Here is a 21,777-nt window from a genome sequence, read left to right as displayed (position 1 = left end):
ATTTTTATTTTATTTCATTGACATGTACGTGCATATATATATATATATTGGGAAAAATAAGTATTCAACAAGTCAACACACCTCTGAATGCAGCTATACAACCATTTAATAATGGGTAAAGGTATAGAGCTCTCCTGAGACCTTTGCACCAAAGAGGTACATAACAACACAGCACTGTTTACCAGCTGATTTTTTTTTTTTTTGAATGTTTCAAAAATGACATATTATAAAGAATATAATTATTTATTTATAAAATGAAGTTAAATGTTAATACATAAATACATATGTTGATCGCAGGTGGTTTTGGAATGTAACCACCACGATAAACAGGGGATTACTGTGTATAATATATATATACACACACACACACACACACACACACACACACACACTCAACTCTTTTGAGACGTGTTGCAACCATTCAATTAGAATGGTATAAAGTCTCAGTTTAAACATTTGATGTTTTGTTTTGTTGCTTTTATTGTGAACAGAATATGGATTGATAAGATTTTTTAAATATTGCATTGTGTTGTTTACATTTCACAACTTTTGATGGAGTTATTAAATATTATATATATTATAATATTGTAATATATATATGAAATATTATATTATATTATGTTACAAGTTTTACCCCTAATGCCATGAAGCAATCTGTGAATATATTACATCCACAAGTTACCATGGTAAAATAGTTTAATAATATTTTAATAAAAATTATAAATCTAATTGTAAAAAAATGAAAAATGTATATCTGTTACCTCACATTTCAGAATGGGCTTCCTTGGAGGAGAAATAACTGTTAACAATCGCACGGGCTTCGTTTGGACTGTGTGTATTAAGATCCGGAACCTATGGCCGTTTTCTGCTACATACAATACAGTAATAATTTACCCAATCACTACATCCATCAGAGAAATGCTTTTTAGACCTTTTACACTTCTCCACACTTTCCCATTATGTGTTCTCATATATATAATAACTAAGGTGATCCAAGGCTAGGTGTGAGGTGTTAGAGGATGTTAATGCATGATGTGGAGGTGAAGAACCTGAGGCCTAGTGGAGTGGAGAGCATTAAAATGGTGTAAGGCCTCACACCCAGCTGTGGATTATAAACTTATGCAATGGTCACGTCCCAGCATTGAGGAGTTCATGCTGTTATTGATGTTTACAAATCAAAACTGACTGAAGGATCAAAATAGCGCTTCATTTTCATGACTGTGTTCAAGCCCCGGTATCACCAAGCTACCACTCTTGGGCCCTTGAGCAAGGCCCTTAACCCTCTGTGCTCCAGGGGACCCATATCATGGCTGACCCTGCGCTCTGACCCCAGCTTCCGAGCAAGCTGGGATATGCGAAGAAAGAATTTCACTGTGCTGTAGTGTAAATGTGACAAATAAAGGCTATTCTTAAAAAAAAAAAGCGCTGGGTAAAAATGTTTATTAATTTACGGAGCAGACAGAATCGCAGTCAGTGGCTCAGCTTGGTACATGTTTAGCCTAATTAAACATATAATAATTATTTCTGCATTTTTTAACTGATCTGATGTTCCAGCAAATCCAATTGAGGGAATATGTGATACAATTGACTAATTTATTATAATTTGTTATTTAAAAGTCAGTAACACCTTATAAGGTATACATGTCTAATAATGTTTCTGTTTATTTTTTTAGTTTTATGTGGAATCTTTCAAAAAGGCAACGCAAAACCAGATCGTTTTAATCAAACTCGGCCAAACCATCTACTTAAAAGTAAAATATGGAAATTGTTCACCAAAGGAGTGCTGCACAGATCCAGATTTGTGGTACATATTCGATCCAAGAGATGATCCCTGTTTCACAATTCGAGAGAGTGGGGACCACTGCTACATACACCTGGACTGCAACGTAAATTACGAGGAAAAGAACACAATTTGCATAAATTATGGCAAGTCCTTTCTTTACGACAAAGGTTACAGAACCTGTGCACAAGTGTGGAAACACCATCTTTTATAGCACATTCATGTTCCATTTGTTTTTATGGTAAAAGGCAGAAACACAACAATTGGACAGTGAATAGGTGGATGAAAATTCTGTGGAGCCCAAATGGGACAATTTGTCTCTAAAAGAAGACATTTATATACGATGGAGAACAGGAGAGAAGATGAGCTCAGACTCCCTCACCCTCACAGTCACACATGGAGGTGGAAGTTTACTGGTTTTCGGTTGTTTTGGAGCAGGGAAGATTACAGAAAGTAAAAGGAATCCTGAACCAACATGGCTCCCATTCCACACTTCAACACCATGCAGTTCCGTCTCGACTGCGGCTCGTTGGAACCGTACGAAGACGATGAGTCATAGCGAACATCCGAGTTCTGTAAGTGTTATTTAGAGAGCAGACAGACGTCTGGAGTGATATCTATCATAGAACGACCTGCCCACTCACCGCGACTAAATCCTTCTGAACTGCTCTGGGATGAACTGGATCACGGATGCTGAGAGCGTGCAAAGCTGTTCTTCATGCTAAGAGAGGATTTAAAAAAAATGACCTGGGACATCTTCATACCATTACATTACCTAGTTTGTTGCATAGAAACAAAAGGAACATGCATGTCTCTTTCAGAAATCCTAAAACGCTTTGGGTTTTCACACTTTTGACAATTATAATGAGAGAACTTGTTGAGGAGCTTTGTATAGTAATACACAACACATGATATAGTAATGTTAACACATGATGCATGTTTAATATGATTTTACTACATACAGAGAAAAATGAAGATGATGCACGAGAGGAAGAAAAGAATCGCAGAAGAGATGAAGAGCAGCGGCGTCAGGCCCAGCGTGAACATGAAAGAAGAATTGAGGAACAGATTCAAAGGGAAAGTGAACTCGCTGCTAAGAAACTTTCACAAGCCACAGAGACACTGAATCAGAACCAGAGGCTGAGAGGCCATGAGACCCATCACCAAACTCACATCATGCAGCAGGCAGTAAACACTGACATTGAAAGAGACGAGGTATTGAGTTCATGCCCTTCTCTTTTATTTCAAATGTTACAAGTTACTTAATAATTGCATCATTTGTTTCCAGGTTGCTGAAATCGAGAGGAAATTCACAGAACTGTTGTTGGATTATAAAATTGTTGAGGATGAAGATTCAGAGGAGACTTTAGCAGACAGAATGAAAACTCTGCAAAATGAGTTGATGGTGAAGTTCTGTAAGAAACACAACCTGTCCAGTAGCTGTGTGTTTTCTTTTGATGATGCAGTTGGTTATGAGACTCTGCCTCTACATGATAGACTGACAGTACTTGAGGCTGTGACACGTTTAGTTTTGGAGGAGAATGAGGACGTCCTCACACATAAACATGAAAGAGACTTCCTCCTGGATCTGCTTGAACTTCTGCAAGATGATCATCCATCACTGGCCTTCAATCTTTTACAGAGCGTTCTTCAAACTGATATGCAACTGTCTGCACAGAGTAAAGAAATTCTGTGTCAGATCACATTCAACAAGACATGGAAGCTGTCAGAAATAACAGGTTTCCTGCGTTCCATTTCTGATAAAGACGAAGAACAAGTGCAGTCAATCCTTCACATTGCACAGACCTACAAGCTGGAGTATGGAAATATCTTCCGTGCATTACAGTCACATGATCCCCTGAGATGGATAAAACACCATGTTGGTGGAGAGAGACAGAAAAATGCAGATACTATTATTAGTGAAATGCGCAGTGCAAACTACCCTGAGAACGTCCTGACAATACTAACTGATGTTCTTCAGGATCTGGAAATGGAGCTTCCAGAATACAGAACAGCTGATCTCAGTGAAAAGCAATTTCAGGATATAAAGAAAATGATTATAGAGCTGAATTTCAACAACCCTGACAGAGAAGTTCTCAAACGTGTACTAGTGGGAATGTCAGTTGCAGTAAAACGATGTTCTACTGTCACTATTCACAAAGGTCCAACACAAAGTGTCATTGAAGGTTATCTTCCAAGATTAACTCAACTTGCATCCTTGGTTGTCTTCCTGCTTCAAAAATCCAGAAGCAATACAGGTTGCCTGCTTGAGATTGGGACAGGTGAAGGGAAATCTTGTATCTTAGCCATGCTTGCTACAATCCATGCTATTCGTGGTGTAAAGGTGGACATTGTCACCAGCTCCCCGGTTCTTGCCCGTCGTGATTTAGAAGAATGGAGCGAACTGTACAAGATGTTTGGTATAACATCATCTGCCGTTCCTCCAATGATGAATGATGTCTCATCTGAAAAACATGATGAAATGACTCAGCAAGCGTACAAACAACAAATCATTTACAGCACTGTTGGGACTTTTGCAGCTGATACACTGAAGCAAGAGTTTGAGAAGAAAACTACTCGAGGAGACAGAAGGTTTGAGATGGTCCTTGTGGATGAGGTTGACTACATGACCTTGGATAATGGAGTTCAAATAACATTTCTGTCCCATGAGTGCAGTGGCCTTCAGCATTTAGAGCAAGTCCTTGCAGGCATCTGGGCCATGATATCTGCATGTCGACCAGTTGAGATAGAAGAAACTGGAGAGACCATGTGGACAACAAGAATCCAGAATTTTCACACGGCTGCTTTGATAGCAATGATTGGTGCAGAACAAAGTGATGGATTTTCACCATTAGAAATTCTGTTGCCAGGTATTGAGTTAGGATTTTACTCCGAGGAAGATTTTGAAAATTTGAAGGTTTCTATTAATGCTGAAGGAGAAGCCGAAAACAGGACTATTGAAAATGAAGCATTAAAGACCATCATGGCCAAAACTGGAATAGAACAACAGTATGACCTGCTGAGTGTTCTTGAGATGGGGATGGAGCACAAGGTGGCATTTAACTGTTATATCTATCAGTCAGAAACTGGAAAAGCCGTTCAGTTTGGAGAGCAAAAGGCAAAAACTGACCAAAACATCAACATGCTGCTACTCCAGAATGGAAAAACTTGTGAGATCTTGTCTGAAAAAATGCTTGTTGAAGCCACCATTAGCCAGATCAAATCCAAAATTAAATATTCTAAACAATGCAGTTTAAAGATGGAAAAAGATCCTCTTGTAATTCCTTCTTTTTTAGAGAAATACCTGGAAAATCAGCTGCCACTGTTTGTTGAAAATGCACTGAAGGCCATTCAGATGACCAAAGGCAGAGAGTACATGATTGAGAGATCTCTTAGTGCTCAGGGAGTAGATGTTAGAGAGGATGAACAACACATGTACCATGGGATAATTCCAGTGGACTTTCAGGCCAGTGGAATGTTGGAGAAAAGAAAACGATGGGGTGATGGACTACAACAATTTCTGGAGATGAAGCATCAGTTAACTTTATCACCATTATCAAACGTGACAAACTACATGTCAAATTCATATTTCTTTAAAAGATATCTGAGTGAAAAAGGAATATTTGGTGTTTCTGGAACCCTGGGTGGAGATGCAGACAAGGGATTCCTGGCAAGACATTACAAAACAGAGAGTTACATCATACCGGCTCATCAGCGTCAAAAGGTTACTGAGCTTCCTGCAGTCCAGGTGAGGGGAGGTACTGAACAATGGATCCAAACCCTTTGTGTCACCGTGTCCAAAGTGTCTGACAGAGGACAGGTGGTGTTAGTTGTGTGTGAGGACGTCAACACAGCAAATGAACTTAAAGAAAAAGTAACAGCAGAAACCAAACATTCAGTTACAATGTACACAATGAGCGAGAGCCACAACATTGAGAACCAGAAGTTCAACAAGGGACAGATCATCATTACCACTAACCTTGGAGGACGTGGAACAGACATTAAGGTTACAGAGGAGGTTGATCGCTGTGGTGGTCTGTTTGTGTTACTTACGTACTTCCCCAATAACCGAAGAGTCGACAAACAGGTCTTTGGACGAACAGGTCGAAAAGGAACACCAGGAATGGTCCAGTTAATCCTGAACCAGGATCGTCTAGCCATGGCCTACAAAGGACATTCTATTGAAGCCATGAGGGAACGCCGAGAAGAGTATGAGGTTAATCGAATAAAAGACATGGAGAAGGAGAAACTAGCTGAAATTGAAATTAAGGAAAAGCTGTTCTCCACATTTTGTCAGTTCCTTTGTGCCTTTGCCCAGCATTATAGTACAGAACAGAAGACTGATCTCTTTGAAGTGAAAGTAAAAGATGTCCCTCGTTACTTTGAGTCCTTTAACAATAAGATGGACTATCACCCAGCATTGAATGCTTTGAAGGAATCATGGGGTATGTGGCTGATACTTCACACAGAGCAGATAAACATTGAGAATGACCTCAATGAATTAAACAAAAACCTCCTCCAGCACTTGCAGGATACAAGCAACGAACTTTTACAAGGTCAGAGTGAAAACTTTTATGATCACGTTCAGGTGGCTTTAGGAAGAACTGCCTTGCACTTTCTAAACAAAAACAAGAATGACTATGGAGCAAAACATTACTGGGAAAAAGCCTCTGATTCAGACACCTACTACAGAGCTGCTGCACTGTACAACCAGGCCTACATCACCATTAACCTGGCCAAGGACGGCTACAAAAATAAGGCCTGTTCCTTACTAGAGCAGGCAGAGGAAGCCATAGATGTTTACGTATCAGAAATGATCAATACACTATACTTCTCTGCTTTGTCTGTTACTCAAGATTTTGATCCACACCACAGTGGCAGCTGTAACTTCCATTTACAAATGCAGGCAAGGATGAACATATTAAACTCATGGAAGCAAAACATCACAAAAATACGTGACATGCTTAAATCAGACAAAGGAGAATTTAAAACTGTAGATTTGACTCTTTACAGCTTATCAACTGAGGAGGATTTTGTGTCTTCCAGTGAACTTAATGTCTTTCGTAATTATGGCCTTGCAGTTGTGTTTGAAGTGAAGAAAAAGCCGCAGTTCTCATTTGATGCTCTGATTTGTTGTTTTCTGGGTTTGGCTCAGGTTGTAGCAGGAGTTTTGGTATGCGCCCTGTCAGCTGGGTCCCTGTCCTCATTTGGTTTTGGTTTGATTTCTGAAGGTGTGTCTGACATGATCAGTGGAGTCATGGGTATGATAAATGGCACATTTGATTGGGCATCATGGGCAATATCTAAAGCAATCAGTTTAGGAATTTCGTTGGCCTGTGGGGGCTTCAGTGTTCTCAAACGGTCATTCTCTGCTGTTTCAAATACAGCAAATAATATCTTAAATGGCACTAAATCACTGAAAAACATTGCATCGAGTGCCATCCGATCAGGAAAAATCTTGTCCTCTGGTAAAACAGTCGGGTTTGTATCAACATTTTGCCTAAAGGACATTACGGCAAAGATGGTCAAATCAAACTTAAAACAAGCATGTGCATATGCTGTTCAGGAATTAGCTATTAAGGGTGTAAACACTGCTTTAAACAATGTTGATGCAACAGTTCAAAAGAAGTTCAAACAAGGATTTAATCTTACTTTCAAAAAAGTAATCTGTACAGCACTGAAAGAGAATAAACAGTTTGTCCGTGTACTCTCAGATTTCATTAGTTCGGGAATCCCAAAGGCTGCCTTGGAAAAGAAAAATGGATATAAGATAAGCAAAAACTTAGAGAAGCAGTTTAGAGACTATGTTGATCAGAAAACAAAACATGGTATTAATGGACTTATATCAAACTGTAACCAAATCCAAAAGAACATTCTTGTACTGTCCACTGTTTGGGACATGGGAGCAGAGATTGTTGCACATGAACCTTATACATGCATCAAGAAGCTTCTCACTACTGCAAGCAAGTCCACAGCTATTTCTAAGCTGTTTTCATCCATTCCCACTAAACAGACCATTGACTGTAATTTTGTTCCTACATTTCTGAAGTCCATGAAGGAGGATCCATTACTTAAGACATATGACAATGATGGACGGGACAAACTGGAAGATGTGAACCGTTTCTTTGTAAATCAGCAGCATCATCATCTGAAATCAGCCTCTAAATGTAAGGAAAAGCCTTTGTCTAAGAAACAACTAAATGAGCTCAGTTGCTATGCTAACAACTTAATTGCTAAGCAAAAGCCTGCCACAGCTTTAGACATTCATGTTCTCACTAAGAGTAATTTACTAAAAGGAAAAGGAATCTGTATAACAGTAGTAGATGATCGAGGAAAACTTCTCACAGAGAAGACTTACAAAGGAACAGACCCAACAGCTGGTACTATCAACCTCAGACTGACGAAAACACCTCTGACTTCTCCAGGGTGAGCCTAAGAAATTTTTTTTTCTGATTTTATATCGATTTGTTTTTGATGTTGTTGTAGATATTATTTGTTGATTATATAAATGCTTTCCTTTAATTTAATGCATGGTACAGAATTGAAGGAATGTTTAATATACTGAATCACATCATGAAGTCCGAAGACATTCAACTAAGTAGCAACATTGATAATATACATCCTGATGGATCACAAGAGACTGCCAAGTCCTCAAAACAGAACTGTCTTTTTCATGCTGTCATCCAAGCAACAACTATTGGCCCAGGTCATGTTGTGCTACAAAAAGCCCAGGAGCTCCGTAGGAAAGTCAGTGAAGAGGTGAGTAAGACTATGCCATATAGGTTCACTTGCAAGACATTGGTTCACACTTACAAATCAGTTCTGTTCAGTCATCTGTGAAATGTTGTGTGACAGTAGGGATTTTGTTTAAGCATTAGATATAAATGAGAGCCTATAACCTAGTTATTAATTTGACTGGGACCCAAGTTTCTATTCTCACCCATACTTCCTGGGGGTCAACAGTGGCACCAAAACCAGAGATTGAAGAAAGCCTCATATTGCCATCAAGCCTTCCTGCTGAGCAAGTTTGACAAATCTTCTGTCCTTTCTAACAAGGATGGCCGTCATTGATTATCCGGAAGCCTTCCTTGAACTTCAATTTTGTCTTCAAACATGTCTGGTGCTGGACAAATGGGGTATCTACAGTGGCCGAGAAGTGCAAAACACATTAACAAATCCGGAAACAAAATAACAAATGCAAAAACAAAACAACAAATTAGAAAACATTAACAAATCCAAAAACAAAATAACAAATGCAAAACCAAAATAACAAATTCGAAAACACAACGACAAGTCAGACAACCCGGAAAAGGTAGGTATAGTTTGTGAATGGAAACTTACCGATCATTGGACGAGACACCTGTCATTCACCTGTATATCTTAAATGACAGGTGTCTTGTCCAATGATCTGTAAGTCTCCATTTACAAACTATACCTATCTTTTCTGGTTTGTCTGAATCGTTGCACGAAACACATTAACAAATCAAAAGCCAGGTTAAAAGTTTAAAATTGGGGTATTATGATAATGTGGGAGTGGTCAAGCATTAGATGTGGATTAAGAGAATGTTGGGGAACTAGCAGTAATTGCCATTAACCAGAGGGAGAAGTCATTTGGGAAAATGACTCTTTTATTGCAGTACAATTCAGTCATATTAGACCACTATTCATTCATTCATTTTCTCCCGCTTATCCGTAATCCGGGTCGCGGGGGCAGCAGTCTAAGCAGGCCCCCGCCTGCTGCCCAATCCTCACAGCACCGTCCCTTACGGTCCCTCCTGCAGGTGGTGAGCCCACGGGAAGGGGGCCCACGTCACTCCGACGTCACGGACCTTGATATTTCCCTCGTAAGGGACCCCCGGAGCATAGAGGGTTAAGGGCATTGCTCAAGGGCCCAAGAGTGGCAGCCTGGCGATACCGGGGCTTGAACCCCAGACCTTCCGATCAGCAACCCAGCGCCTTAACCGCTGGAGCCACCACTCCCCCATATCAGACCACTAGTGATTGTTATTACATCTTCGGGAAGAAAGATCACTTTCAGTTATTTGACTTATCAATCAAGTGGAACTGTTCATAAACAATTACATTTTGATCAGCCAGTGTGTTTACTGTGTTTGGTGATTATAAGTCTGTCAGTTGATTTCCTTCTAGATTCAAACTTCACTGTAATTGGAAAAAACTGAAATATCATGTAGATATCTCATGTGAGATCTTGATTTTTTGTTACAGATCCTATCAAGACCACGCGAGTATGCAGATGCTGTGAAGATCCAGAACATGTTCAACATGACAAACAGTTCAAATAAGTTTCAAATCCAAACTGGAGTGAGAGAATGTGATATAGAGCAGTACACTAAGTACACTAAAGACAAGACACCCAAACAAATTGTTGATGAGTACAAACTTGGAAAAGTGGGAGACCACAAGTGGTAATTATTTTCCTTCATGTTTATAATTGTTCACCTCAGGGATCTTTTTTTTATATTTACTGGTCTGAACATACACCAAATCTAGTGAAAAATGACGATACTAAACAATCACCTTGTATGTCTCCCTGTGAAGCCTTTTAGACATGAAGAAGCCCACAGCAAGAGTGGTGGAGGTGCAGCACATTCCACCAAAAAGCACATGGGCTGCAGTCTTTCACCTCATCGAAACAAACCCAGAGATTTCTTCTTCACCAGACACAAGAAACAAAGATGCTATCTACCTAATGATGAAAATGAAACATGACCCGAATAGAACAATGCAGCTTTGCATGAACACGCTGTACCTCGACCACCATCGTGCTCTGAGCAGCAGGAACAGTGCTGAGTCCAGAGCATGCAGGTCTCATCTCAACACCTTTCATTTGCAGCACTATGATCTTTTATTTCATTCATTAGTACTGATTCATGCTTTTTTCATTTGAATGCTCCTCAGACATTTCCTGACCAGCACTTTTTTAAGTGGAGACACAGAAAAAGCACTGAAGATCTCCTTTATGATAGCCCATCCTCAGTGCTCAGACCACATCAGGAATGATCTCGGTATGTGTCATATACACTTTTGTTTGTTTAGTTTGTGGACATCTGACCATGAGATTAGTATGTGCTTTTTGAATATCCCATGGGAAGATGTTCTACTGGATTTTGGAGCCCACAAGGCCGTTTGTAAAGTCAGGTACTGATGTAGGTGAGAGGGTGAGGATGGCCTGGGGTGCAGACAGCATTCACATTCATTCCAAAGGTGTTCAATAGCAATGGAGCTCTATAGCAGGAGATCTCCTACTCGAACCCACTGAAAGCAGATCTTCATGTCATGCTGGATCTGGTTTGTATCTCCTATTTCACGTGAAGGGAAAATTTCATGCTCCTTCACCCAAAGACGTCAGATACAATTGTACTTTGTGGTTTAGGGAAAGATCAGTATATGACCCAATACTTTCACTTTAAAATGTATTTACCAAAACATAAATTTTTATTTCTTTTTAAACTACAAACTAGTAAACCCTTTACTCTACTCACAATTCCTGTTCTGTTTACCCGGCAGGTATCACTCATCAGTTCAGGAACTGCGACTCTGTACTTGGAACGGTGGACAGAAACGCCTACTACAAGAGAGGATTTAAGGATATGGTGAAAAAGTACAGCAAATGGGATCTGATCAACCAGGAGCAAAGCATTCGACTATTCAACTGGGTGCAGAAAGATTTGTATCTGGACACATCTACAGTGGAGTATAAAGAAATAATGAGTGTGCTAAAAGATGCGGAAAAGAAATAAAACAAAAGCAGAATGAAATCAGAACTTATCCATGGAGATAAATAGATATTTATTTATGCAGATTTGACTAAAAGCTAAGCATCTCTTTTACTTTAAAGGATTGTGACTTGATTTTGGTTTTAAAATGACTAATATAAATTATTTTAAATAAAAGGTCATCTATTATCCTGAGCAACTTACAACTGAGCAGTTGTAGGTTAAGGGCCCTGCTCAAGGGCCCAGCAGTGGCAGCTTGGCGGTGCTGGGATTTGAAATGGTGAACTTCTGATCCAGAGTTTAATGTCTGAACCACTGAGCTTCACCTCCCCGAGTCTGACGCAGTGGTGCAGGAAGATGCATCTGATTTGAATTAATAATCATACTTAAAGATTATTTTTGTATTCCACCTGGAAAGTGTTGCTCATAAAACAATGTTGTAACTGTGACATTTATCCAGATGTGGAAAGTAACGAATTACATTTACTCCTGTTACAGTAAAATCTGTCCTTTTACTTAAGTGTGTTTTGTTTAAGGTATTGTACATTTTAAATCGTATCTGTTATTTAGTAATAAAGAAACAAATAAAAATGCAATGTGGAAAAAAAAATCCTGCCCTGATTGATTGATGGGCGGAAAACGAACAAACTCACAAGAAAAAAAGATGGAGAAGGACGCTAGGGATGCAGATCCAGCTGTCAGATTCTTATGAAACGAACCCCTGTTATTATATTACACGACCACTTTGACTTTAAATGCACAGGCCGCTGCTTTATTATGCAGTGTGAGCTGTGTTTGCTCGAGGCGACTGCACTGGCAGCTCATAAAAACTCAACATCAGAACCTGCACATGCATGTTGAGGTCAGTTAATAAAACGTAAAGCTTTATTTTACATACAGTGATTGTTGCATCACCTTGCAAATGTTGGAAAATTTTAGTGACTTGGGGCAAAACTGTCACTTCACAATGCAGCAAACTCTATCACGAGTGCCACGATTCATAAAAAGTGTTATATTTAACAGTAAATCTGCTGTTGTTAGATTTGAGCATTACTGCTTTAACTATCACACACTTTTGTTTGCGGTCCAATCAGAGTGTTTGGATTTGGCGTTGCGGAAAACGCCAGAGTTGTTCAATGCGTCTGAATTCTGAATCGGCATTTGGGATTTCTCTAATTATCATAAACGATCATTTTTGCTTTAGGTCACAGACTGTAGTTTTCCTTCAATTAAAAACATCTAGTTTGAACCACACTAGAATCCACCGCCCCCTGCTGGTAAAAAATATTTTACTTCGAGTAAATTTGAAATGAGCTACATTTTACTTTCACTTGAGTACATTTTTAGACCTGTAACTTTACTTGTACTTTATTCAATTGAATTAAAGTAGCTTTCACTTAAGTAGAATATTTGATTTCTCTTCCACCTCTTTATTTAACTTTATTTAACTTTATATATAAACATATCCAGCGACAGTTTAGTGATCGTTCACTGTTTAAGCCTTCAACTGTCCCAACAACAGTGTGGTCAGAGAGCAGAGAAATGTGTGTAGGATTTGGGGAATCTGCTTTTCTGACCGTCTATAGCAGGAGATTTCACATGAGGAAGAGCGGAATAAAAAGATTGACTATAAGATGACGAAACATCCACATCTCCTGTGACCGTGATTTCAGTCCCACACAAACAACATAGATACATTTCCAAATCTTCTTCCCCAAACTGCAAACACAAAGTTGGAGAAACGCAGGTTTACGTTTTTGCATCAAATTTTCCCTTCACTTGAACTAGGAGACCCAAACCTGTTTCAGCATGACAAAACCCCTGTGCACAAAGCACCAGCTCCATGAACATCTTTCCATAGGTTGGATTTGGTGGAAGATCTCCTGCTATAGAGCCGCATCCCTATTGGACATGATGAATGTGAACGGTGACTGCACCTCAGACCTCCTCACCTTCTCACCTCCAACAGTACCTGACTTTACTCACACCCTCGGAGCTTCATCTCATACAAATTTTAACAAAATGTAGTGGAACATCTTCCTAGAAGAGTGGAGATTACAGCAAAAAGGGATGTTTTTTTCGGATTGATATCTCTGATCTTGATGATTGTTAACAGTGTATATACAAATTGGTGCAGAAAACGGAAAAATTAAATTCTTGCAGATAAAAACAATTGCAGATTAAAACACTCTGTAGATGTGAGAGATGAGAATAGCAGGTCAAAATGCTTTGAGATGACAGGAAGTGAGTAGTAACACAAATAATCACTCTTTCCAAATGTGATGAGCACAACACATCAAACCCTGAGGTGCACGAGCTACAGAAACAGAAGAGCACACCAGGTTCCTCTCCTGTCTTTAAGACCAGGGATATGTAGAGCACAGTTTTACTTAAACTGGACAAATGAAGGTTCTAACAATTATACCAGTTACATACATAACATTCTAAAGATATTCAGAATCAGAATCAGAATTATGCTGGACAGACTCGGCAGACCCAAGCGTACTGTGAGGGTCTGCTGGGAACGTTTGGCCGAGTCTCCTGTCAGAGAGATCTTCAACTCCCACCTTCGGCGGAGCTTCGACCGGATCTCGAGGGAGGCTGGAGATATTGAGTCCGAGTGGACCATGTTCTCCACCTCCATTGTCAAAGTGGCCGCTTGGAGCTGTGGCCTTAAGGTCTCCGGTGCCTGTCGAGGCGGCAATCCACGAACCCCGTGGTGGAAACCGGAAGTAAGGGATGCTGTCAAGCTGAAGAAGGAGCCTATCGGGCCTGGTTGGCTTGTGGGACTCCTGAGACAGCTGACGGGTACCAGCAGGCCAAGCAAATTGCAGCCCGGGTGGTTGTGGAGGCAAAAACTCGGGCCTGGGAGGAGTTTGTGCCATGGAGAAGGACTATCGGCTGGCCTTGAAGAGATTCTGGCAAACCGTTCGGCGCAAACCGAGGCGCCGTTCGGCGCCTCAGGAGAGGGAAGCAGTGCCCTACCAATGCTGTTTACAGTGGAGGTGGGGAGCTGTTGACCTCAACTGGGGATATTGTTGGACGGTGGAAGGAATACTTTGAGGATCTCCTTAATCCCGCCGTCACGTCTTCCATTGAGGAAGCAGAGGCTGAGGGCTCAGAGGTGGACTCGTCCATCACCCAAGCTGAAGTCACCGAGGTATTCAAGAAACTCCTCGGTGGCAAGGCACCGGGGAGGGATGAGATCCGCCCTGAGTACCTCAAGTCTCTGGATGTTGTGGGGCTGTCTTGGTTGACACGCCTCTGCAGCATCGCGGTCGGGGACAGTGCCTCTGGGATGGCAGACCGGGGTGGTGGTCCCTCTTTTTAAGAAGGGGGACCGGAGGGTGTGTTCCAACTATAAGGGGATCACACTTCTCAGCCTACCTGGGAAAGTCTATGCCAGGGTACTGCAGAGGAGAATACGGCCGATAGTAGAACCTCGGATTCAGGAGGAACAGTGTGGTTTTCGTCCAGGCCGTGGAACACTGGACCAGCTCTATACCCTCTACAGGGTGCTGGAGGGTTCATGGGAGTTTGCCCAACCAGTCCACAAGTGTTTTGTGGATTTGGAAAAGGCATTCGACTGTGTCCCCCGCGGCGGCCTGTGGAGGGTGCCCCGGACCCCTTTATTAAGGGCTGTCCGGTCCCTGTACGACCGAAGCAGGAGCTTGGTTCGCATTGCCGGCAGTAAGTCAGACTTGTTCCCGGTGCATGTTGGACTCTGGCAGGGCTGCCCTTGTCACCGGTTCTGTTCATAATTTTTATGGACAGAATTTCTAGGTGCAGCCAGGGGCCGGAGGGTGTCCGGTTTGGTGACAACACGATTTCGTCTCTGCTCTTTGCAGATGATGTTGGCATCATCAGACCAGGACCTTCAGCACGCACTGGGACGGTTTGCAGCCGAGTGTGAACAGCTGGGATGAGAATCAGCACCTCCAAATCCGAGGCCATGGTCCTCAGTCGGAAAAGGGTGGCTTGCCCACTTTAGGTTGGTGGAGAGTTCCTGCCGCAAGTGGAGGAGTTAAAGTATCTTTGGGTTTTGTTCACGAGTGAGGGAAGGGTGGAACGGGAGATTGACAGACGGATCGGTGCAGCTTCTGCAGTAATGCGGTCGATGTACCGGTCTGTCGTGGTGAAGAAAGAGCTGAGCCACAAGGCGAAACTCTCGATTTACCGGTCAATCTACGTTCCTACTCTCACCTATGGTCATAAGCTCTGGGTCATGACCAAAAGGACAAGATCCCTTAGAGATAGGGTGAGAAGCTCGGTCACTCGGGAGGAGCTCAGAGTAGAGCCGCTGCTCCTCCACATCGAGAGGGGTCAGCTGAGGTGGCTCGGGCATCTGTTCCGGATGCCTCCTGGACGCCTTCCTGGAGAGACTATGTCTCCCAGCTGGCCTGGGAACGCCTCGGTGTCCCCCCCGGAAGAGCTGGAAGAAGTGTGTAGGGAGAGGGAAGTCTGGGCATCTCTGCTTAGACTGCTGCCCCCGCGACCCGGCCTCGGATAAGTGGTAGAAAATGAGATGAGAGATGAGAATTTATTTATTACCAAGTATGCTTACAAACACAAGGAATTTGACTTGGCGTCAGGAGCTTCCAGTGCTCCTGACTCATACTCATACTCATACCAACAACCATGCCACAGTGAAGATCATAAAGATTAGACTTTTTCCTCCATTCTAATCATTGATGTGAAGCTCTTGTTGTTTTTTTCATGATCACAACATCATTTTTAAATGATCAAGACAAATCTTCTTGTGATTTTGGCACAAGTTTTTTTTTTTTCTTCTTCAACTTAAATGTTTTTATGATCTGGATTGTTTTTCCTCGTGATCAGTACTTCATTTTTCTGCTTATTCGGCAGAAGAGCATGTTCTAGAGGCAGCATCATCACAGCATCATGGATGATCTGATCCGCTTTTACTTTACTAATTATAGCTCTGTGTCTGTCCATGATTGACAACTTAGACATAAGTATTGGAGAAGGAGGCTCTCAGGTCTGAATCTTTAGTGTTGAAGACAATATGGCGACCCTTAACCATCGTCAATTTCATATAAATTCAAAATCACAAGAAAATTGAGTCGTAATCAAGAGAAAACAAGAAAGAAAAAAAACATTATAATGTATGGTTGCCTAGGACTTCTGTAGATGTAATAATTATTTTTATTTTAATATTATATTTTTTTTATAATAACCTCACTCAGTGTTGGACCACAAAACTGCTGAAAAAATTGTTCCACACTATGGCCAGAAGATGGCGACCTAAAACAAAAAAATTTAATGAAAAAAAAACATAGTGAAGTTTTTTTCTTTCACATATCCCAGTAATGTTAGGAAGCTGGTGTCAGAGCACATGGTCAGCCATGTTACAGTGCCCCTGGAGCACAGAGGGTTAAGGGCCTTGCTCAAGGGCCCCACGAGGACCACGGAAGATGTGTATGCCTGGTTTGTGCATATGTGAGAGAGAAAGACTGGCTGGTGTAGAATTAATATCTGAACATGGTTATGTCTCAAGATGTCATAATGCAAGAAAGGGTTTTCATTGTCACTGGTGTATTACTGACCAAGATTTACATCATGGGCAATCAAAAATATAATAATATTGATAAGAAGAAGATGAAAAAAGCAGAAGAAGCCATATAAGACAAGGCACTACAGGTGAATAGGCCAGTGTTCAAGACTCATCCATCAAAGATCTATTCCTGTCAAGTGTTCTTCAGCAAACTGGAAACTGTGAAAACGATGGACTGATCATGCTTTTGAAGTTCTGTCCCAATCCATGATGGAGAGTTTTACTTAGTTTCCCACATTGACTAAATTCTATTACTGGGAATCTGCTGGGGAGAAGTGAAACCCAGTTTGTTGCTTTTTGAACAGTAACTTGTTGAAACTAAAGCAGATGATCCAGGAAAATGTCTCTCAGAGGAGACTTGCCCAGGAACTGATCCAACAGCATGCTAATGAAAACACCTCTGACTTCCACAGCTCAATTTTTATACAAAGTCAATCAGTATCCAGGCTTTTATTTGTTGGTGCTCTTATGGACATTGATTTGTGCTGTTCATTGTGTTTTATGGAACAAGAGGAATATTGAGTAAACTGAACTACAGGGTTATGGGTAAAGACACCACAGTGTAGCCTCATCAATATTCAATACTCCCAGAAAACTGGCTTTCAAGAAACAGCAAATGATTGTGTGGAACTTATCTCTGGAGAACTTTGCAGCAAAGCAGTGTATTTGGGAGGTGGGGGCGAAATGGTTAAGGTATTGGACTCTCAATTGGAAGGACACAAGTTCAAATCCCAGCACCACCAAACTGCCACTGCTGGGCCCGTGAGCAAGGCCCTTCACTCTCAGACTGCTCGGGTGTAAGTTGCTTTGGATAAGGGGTGTGCTGTAAATGTATTTCTTGATCTGGGTTTGAGCTTCAGCCTACGATTCAGTTCAAATCTCAAAGATACTTTTCTCTGAGAAAAACCTGTGGGCCCATTACCACTACACAAATATGTGTTTTTCCTCAAAATGCTGACCTCACTAATGCTCTTGTAGCTAAATAAACATTAATCCCCACAGCTATGCTCCAAAATCTGTTGTGGAATGTGGTTTATTATAACTAATGCTAAAAAGTAGGATTGCTGTCCACAAACATCTCTGGTGAAACTGCTGCATCCGGTAGACCTTCAATCATCTATTGCATTACCATCAATATTGCGGTTCTGTGACTGGGTTTGTTTTGCCTACTGATGTTTTTCTAGGTGTGTTCGTGTGTTTGTTTGATAGTCGGTGTACTAGCAGCAGATTGCTCACCTCATGACCATGACTGTGACCGAGAACCCTGTGTAAAGTCTCTCAAAGGTTCTCGCTCTCATCATACTCCTACTTCCCCTGGCCAACCTCCTCAACCCCTCCACATAATCACATGACCTTGCGTAAACATGGGCCCTAAAAATCTACTAGGGTGATGCAGGCTCATCGGGTGAAGCTCTGGGGTAGTGATTATAGTCAGGGGTTCAAACCTGAGCACCACCAAGCTGCCAGCATTGGGCCTTTGATCAAGACCCTCAACCCTTTCAGATCAAGGAGCGGTGTATCATGGCCGACTCGCCACAACTTCCGAACAAGCTGTGCTGTGTGAAGGAAATGGATTATTGGTGAATCTGGTTTTCTTCAAGTACTAGAAGAGCCTGTACAAGTGTCATCACAAGAACTCGGAACACTTCCTAATGCATTTCCTATACTGTAAGAGCTGATTCTATTTTCTCAGGGCCAGGATGAGTGCTGCTATGGAGCTCATTTCAGAATAAGAGTCACTCAACTCCTGATTCCGTTTCGATTATTAACTGCTGTGGCATTATAGAAGAATATTCGAATATTCTAAAGACAACTGAGGCAGGGTTTAGGGGAGATCTTTTGGACCGTAATACATTGACAGATCATTTTTGTCTGAAGTCTGAAATGTACATTAAAGAGAAAAGTACAGGGGAAATGACAAGATGAGAAAAAGGGGAGAAGAGTATGAGAAAGTAGGAGGTAGTTTTGGTACCTGGTTTAGGATGAAGGGTTCTCCTACACTGTCACATGCGTACATCATTTACAATAAATCATTAAAGATTATAAACGATTTTCTTTATTTAATACTGTAAATCTGTTTAGATGAGAATAAAGCCAAGCTAGCAGTGGGCGAGGCAGACTGCACTCCCCCTAGGGGGTAGTTTTTATAAACTGTATAAAATGATCTGTATGTGAAATGACTCATTCTGGTTTTGCTTACCCAAAGAGTTATTTCATCTCTGATTCGTTTTCCTCCGCCGGATTCGTTTTCATATATTTTTATTCCATTATACTTATTTTATTATTTTCATTCCCGGTTTGGTATCTCTCTCTCTCTCTCTCTCTCTCTCTCTCTCTCTCTAGCGTACAGTGGCGTCTAAAATCATTTATCATTATAATTAGAAAAAGATTGAAGACTGAAGCCAGAGTTCAGAAAAGAACAGAATATTTACACTTAAATATGTTGCATGTTTCATCTGTACATTTTAACAATTACACAAAATGTTGAAGAAAAAAAAATACAACTTAATTCTTCATCTCACAAAAATACACATATGATCAGTTAACCTGTTCCAGGTGTGCGTTTCCTGTTCCAGGTGTGCGTTTCCTGTTCCAGGTGTGTGTTTCCTGTTCCAGGTGTGCGTTTCCTGTTCCAGGTGTGTAATGGTGTGTGTTTAATGGAAATAGAGTGGTGTGTATCACCTATTTTAGGTGTGTAAACAGCATTTGTTCATCATGTGTATGTGTGTTCTGGGTACTGAAGTGTGTGTGTGTGTGTGTGTGTGTGTGTGTGTCTGTGTGTGTGTGTGTGTGTGTGTGTGTGTGTGTGTGTGTGTGTGTGTGTGTGTGTGTGTGTGTGTGTGTGTTAAAGTTCAGCCCCAGCAGGTAAAATTACTTTGCAGTGTTACACAAGTTTGCTAAAACTGTGTGTGAGGTTGTGTGGGGGTGTGTGTCACACAGCTGTGGTGTGTTTAATGCTGTGAAAGCTGATGCGTGTTGGGGATGTTGGGATAGACATCGCCCTGGCAACCCGAACACGGAGGGCGTGGTTATCCTGCCATCTGTGCCAACGTTTCCTTACTGCAGAGCGTACCTGAAAACACACACACACACACACACACACACACACACACAATTTCATCAGGGAATTAATACAAGAAAGCGTGGGAGGATTCACGCTGACAAAATGCATGTGCATATGCGCGCGCGCGCGTGTGTGTGTGTGTGTGTGTGTGTGTGTGTGTGTGTGCGGGTTAGTTTCAATTGCATTTTATTGATTAGATCAGGAATCAGTAATAACCTTGCTGGCTCAAACACAAATGAAATGTCTGACCTTTAAACCTCTCACACACACACACACACACACACACACACACACACACACACACACACACACACTAATCAAACATCCAGAATTCCTCTCGAGTTTCTTGGCATGACAGGATTCACTAAGTGAAGCATTCTATCGTTTTTTTTTTTTTTATTTATTGATTGATTTGTTTGTGATTTGAATAAAAAAAGCAAATCGAGTTCATTGCTGGTGGTCTGAAAGCCACGTCACCACGTAGAGGGGAAACTGACGTTGTCATGGAAATGGCGAGTATACTTTCCCTCTTCCTACCTCACACTCAACTCGGGACATTGCTTTATGTTGCTTTATGTCACACACACACACACACACACACACACACACACACACACACACACACACACACACACACACACGGCTGCAGCCATCTTGTGTCTCTGATTTCATTCTGAATGACTTCATAAATAATATAATACACTCCTGTTGACATTTGTTTAATGTTAATTAGAGCTTTTAAGAGGCGCCTCGGTGTGCACGTGTGTGTGTGTGTGTGAGAGTGTGTGTGTCTGTATGTGTGTGTGTGAGTGTGTAAGGGTGTGAGTGTGTGTGGTTGCACTGTATCAGTGGTGTGGGCTGTTTTTTATCGCTGCAGTCATCACAGCGTGAAATGAACTTCAGGGTGGACTCACCTCACCATTCAGGAAGCAGTAAAACACCGAGACGAAGAAACCCTGTGGAGACACACACACACACACACACACACACACACACACACACACACACACACACACACACACACACACACACACAACTAACTAAACGTAACATTTGTACTTCGAAACCTTCAAATTATCTTCCCATCATCTTATCAAAAGAAAGGACTGTAATGGAAGAGAGGCAGAAATCTCACACACACACACAGACACACACACACACACACACAGACACACACACACACACACACAGACACACACACACGTTCTGTGTTTTTCAAGTCGCTGTTAGTAGTATTGAGACATCAGAAGACAAAAAAAATGTACCTCTGTGTCTGCATCTCTCTGTCTGTTCCTCTGTTTGTGTCTCTGTCTGTCTGTCTGTCTGTCTGTCTGTCTGTCTGTCTATCTGAGTCAGTCTGTATTTTCTATATGAGCACGCCGGTGCTGTTCTATAACGATGTCAGTAAAACAGTGACCCCTCTGACTGTTAGAGAGCACTGACACCGGAGACTCCCTCCGTAACCACGTCCCCCTTTACAGAAAACCTCACCGCATCGTCGCCTGCACATGTTTTTAACGCGTTCATGTGCGGCGTGCGCTCAACACGTCCCTGCGAACGAGCCGTTGTTATGGGAACCAGGACGCATTAGAACCAGCGCGCTGCTGTTATGGAGCAATGA

At 41.5% G+C, this 21,777-nt stretch overlaps 2 protein-coding genes across 5 annotated transcripts in view; one reads left to right on the top strand and one right to left on the bottom strand.

Moving 5' to 3' along the window:
* LOC310725865 (uncharacterized protein) overlaps positions 1-12,127 on the top strand; it is a 51,476-nt gene extending 39,349 nt beyond the window's left edge. The window contains exons 2-10 of one of the 3 annotated variants that reach the window (XM_083540957.1): positions 774-882; positions 1,674-1,926; positions 2,745-2,995; positions 3,069-8,206; positions 8,320-8,539; positions 10,007-10,206; positions 10,340-10,606; positions 10,700-10,806; positions 11,309-12,127. In XM_083540957.1, the coding sequence (XP_083397083.1) occupies positions 775-882; positions 1,674-1,926; positions 2,745-2,995; positions 3,069-8,206; positions 8,320-8,539; positions 10,007-10,206; positions 10,340-10,606; positions 10,700-10,806; positions 11,309-11,541 (6,777 nt within the window). In that variant the 5' untranslated portion in view covers position 774 and the 3' untranslated portion in view covers positions 11,542-12,127. The remainder of the gene's footprint in view (positions 1-773; positions 883-1,673; positions 1,927-2,744; positions 2,996-3,068; positions 8,207-8,319; positions 8,540-10,006; positions 10,207-10,339; positions 10,607-10,699; positions 10,807-11,308) is intronic. The other 2 variants (XM_083540958.1, XM_083540956.1) reach the window with 2 other exon arrangements.
* Positions 12,128-19,500: 7,373 nt separating this feature from the next.
* The window catches only part of LOC310725887 (corticotropin-releasing factor receptor 2), a 59,427-nt gene continuing 57,150 nt past the window's right edge, over positions 19,501-21,777 (bottom strand). The window contains exons 11-12 of one of the 2 annotated variants that reach the window (XM_083541004.1): positions 21,071-21,112; positions 19,501-20,165 (exon numbers count right to left, since the gene is read on the bottom strand). In XM_083541004.1, coding sequence (XP_083397130.1) covers positions 20,025-20,165; positions 21,071-21,112 — 183 coding nt within the window. In that variant the 3' untranslated portion in view covers positions 19,501-20,024. The remainder of the gene's footprint in view (positions 20,166-21,070; positions 21,113-21,777) is intronic. The other variant, XR_014533533.1, reaches the window with a different exon arrangement.

The sequence above is a fragment of the Silurus aristotelis genome (genome assembly GCF_946808225.1).
Source record: "Silurus aristotelis genome assembly, chromosome: 5".
NCBI classification, from domain to species: domain Eukaryota; kingdom Metazoa; phylum Chordata; class Actinopteri; order Siluriformes; family Siluridae; genus Silurus; species Silurus aristotelis.
The sequence above is the reverse complement of the archived record's forward strand: the minus strand, read 5'-3'. Positions and strand labels throughout refer to the sequence as shown.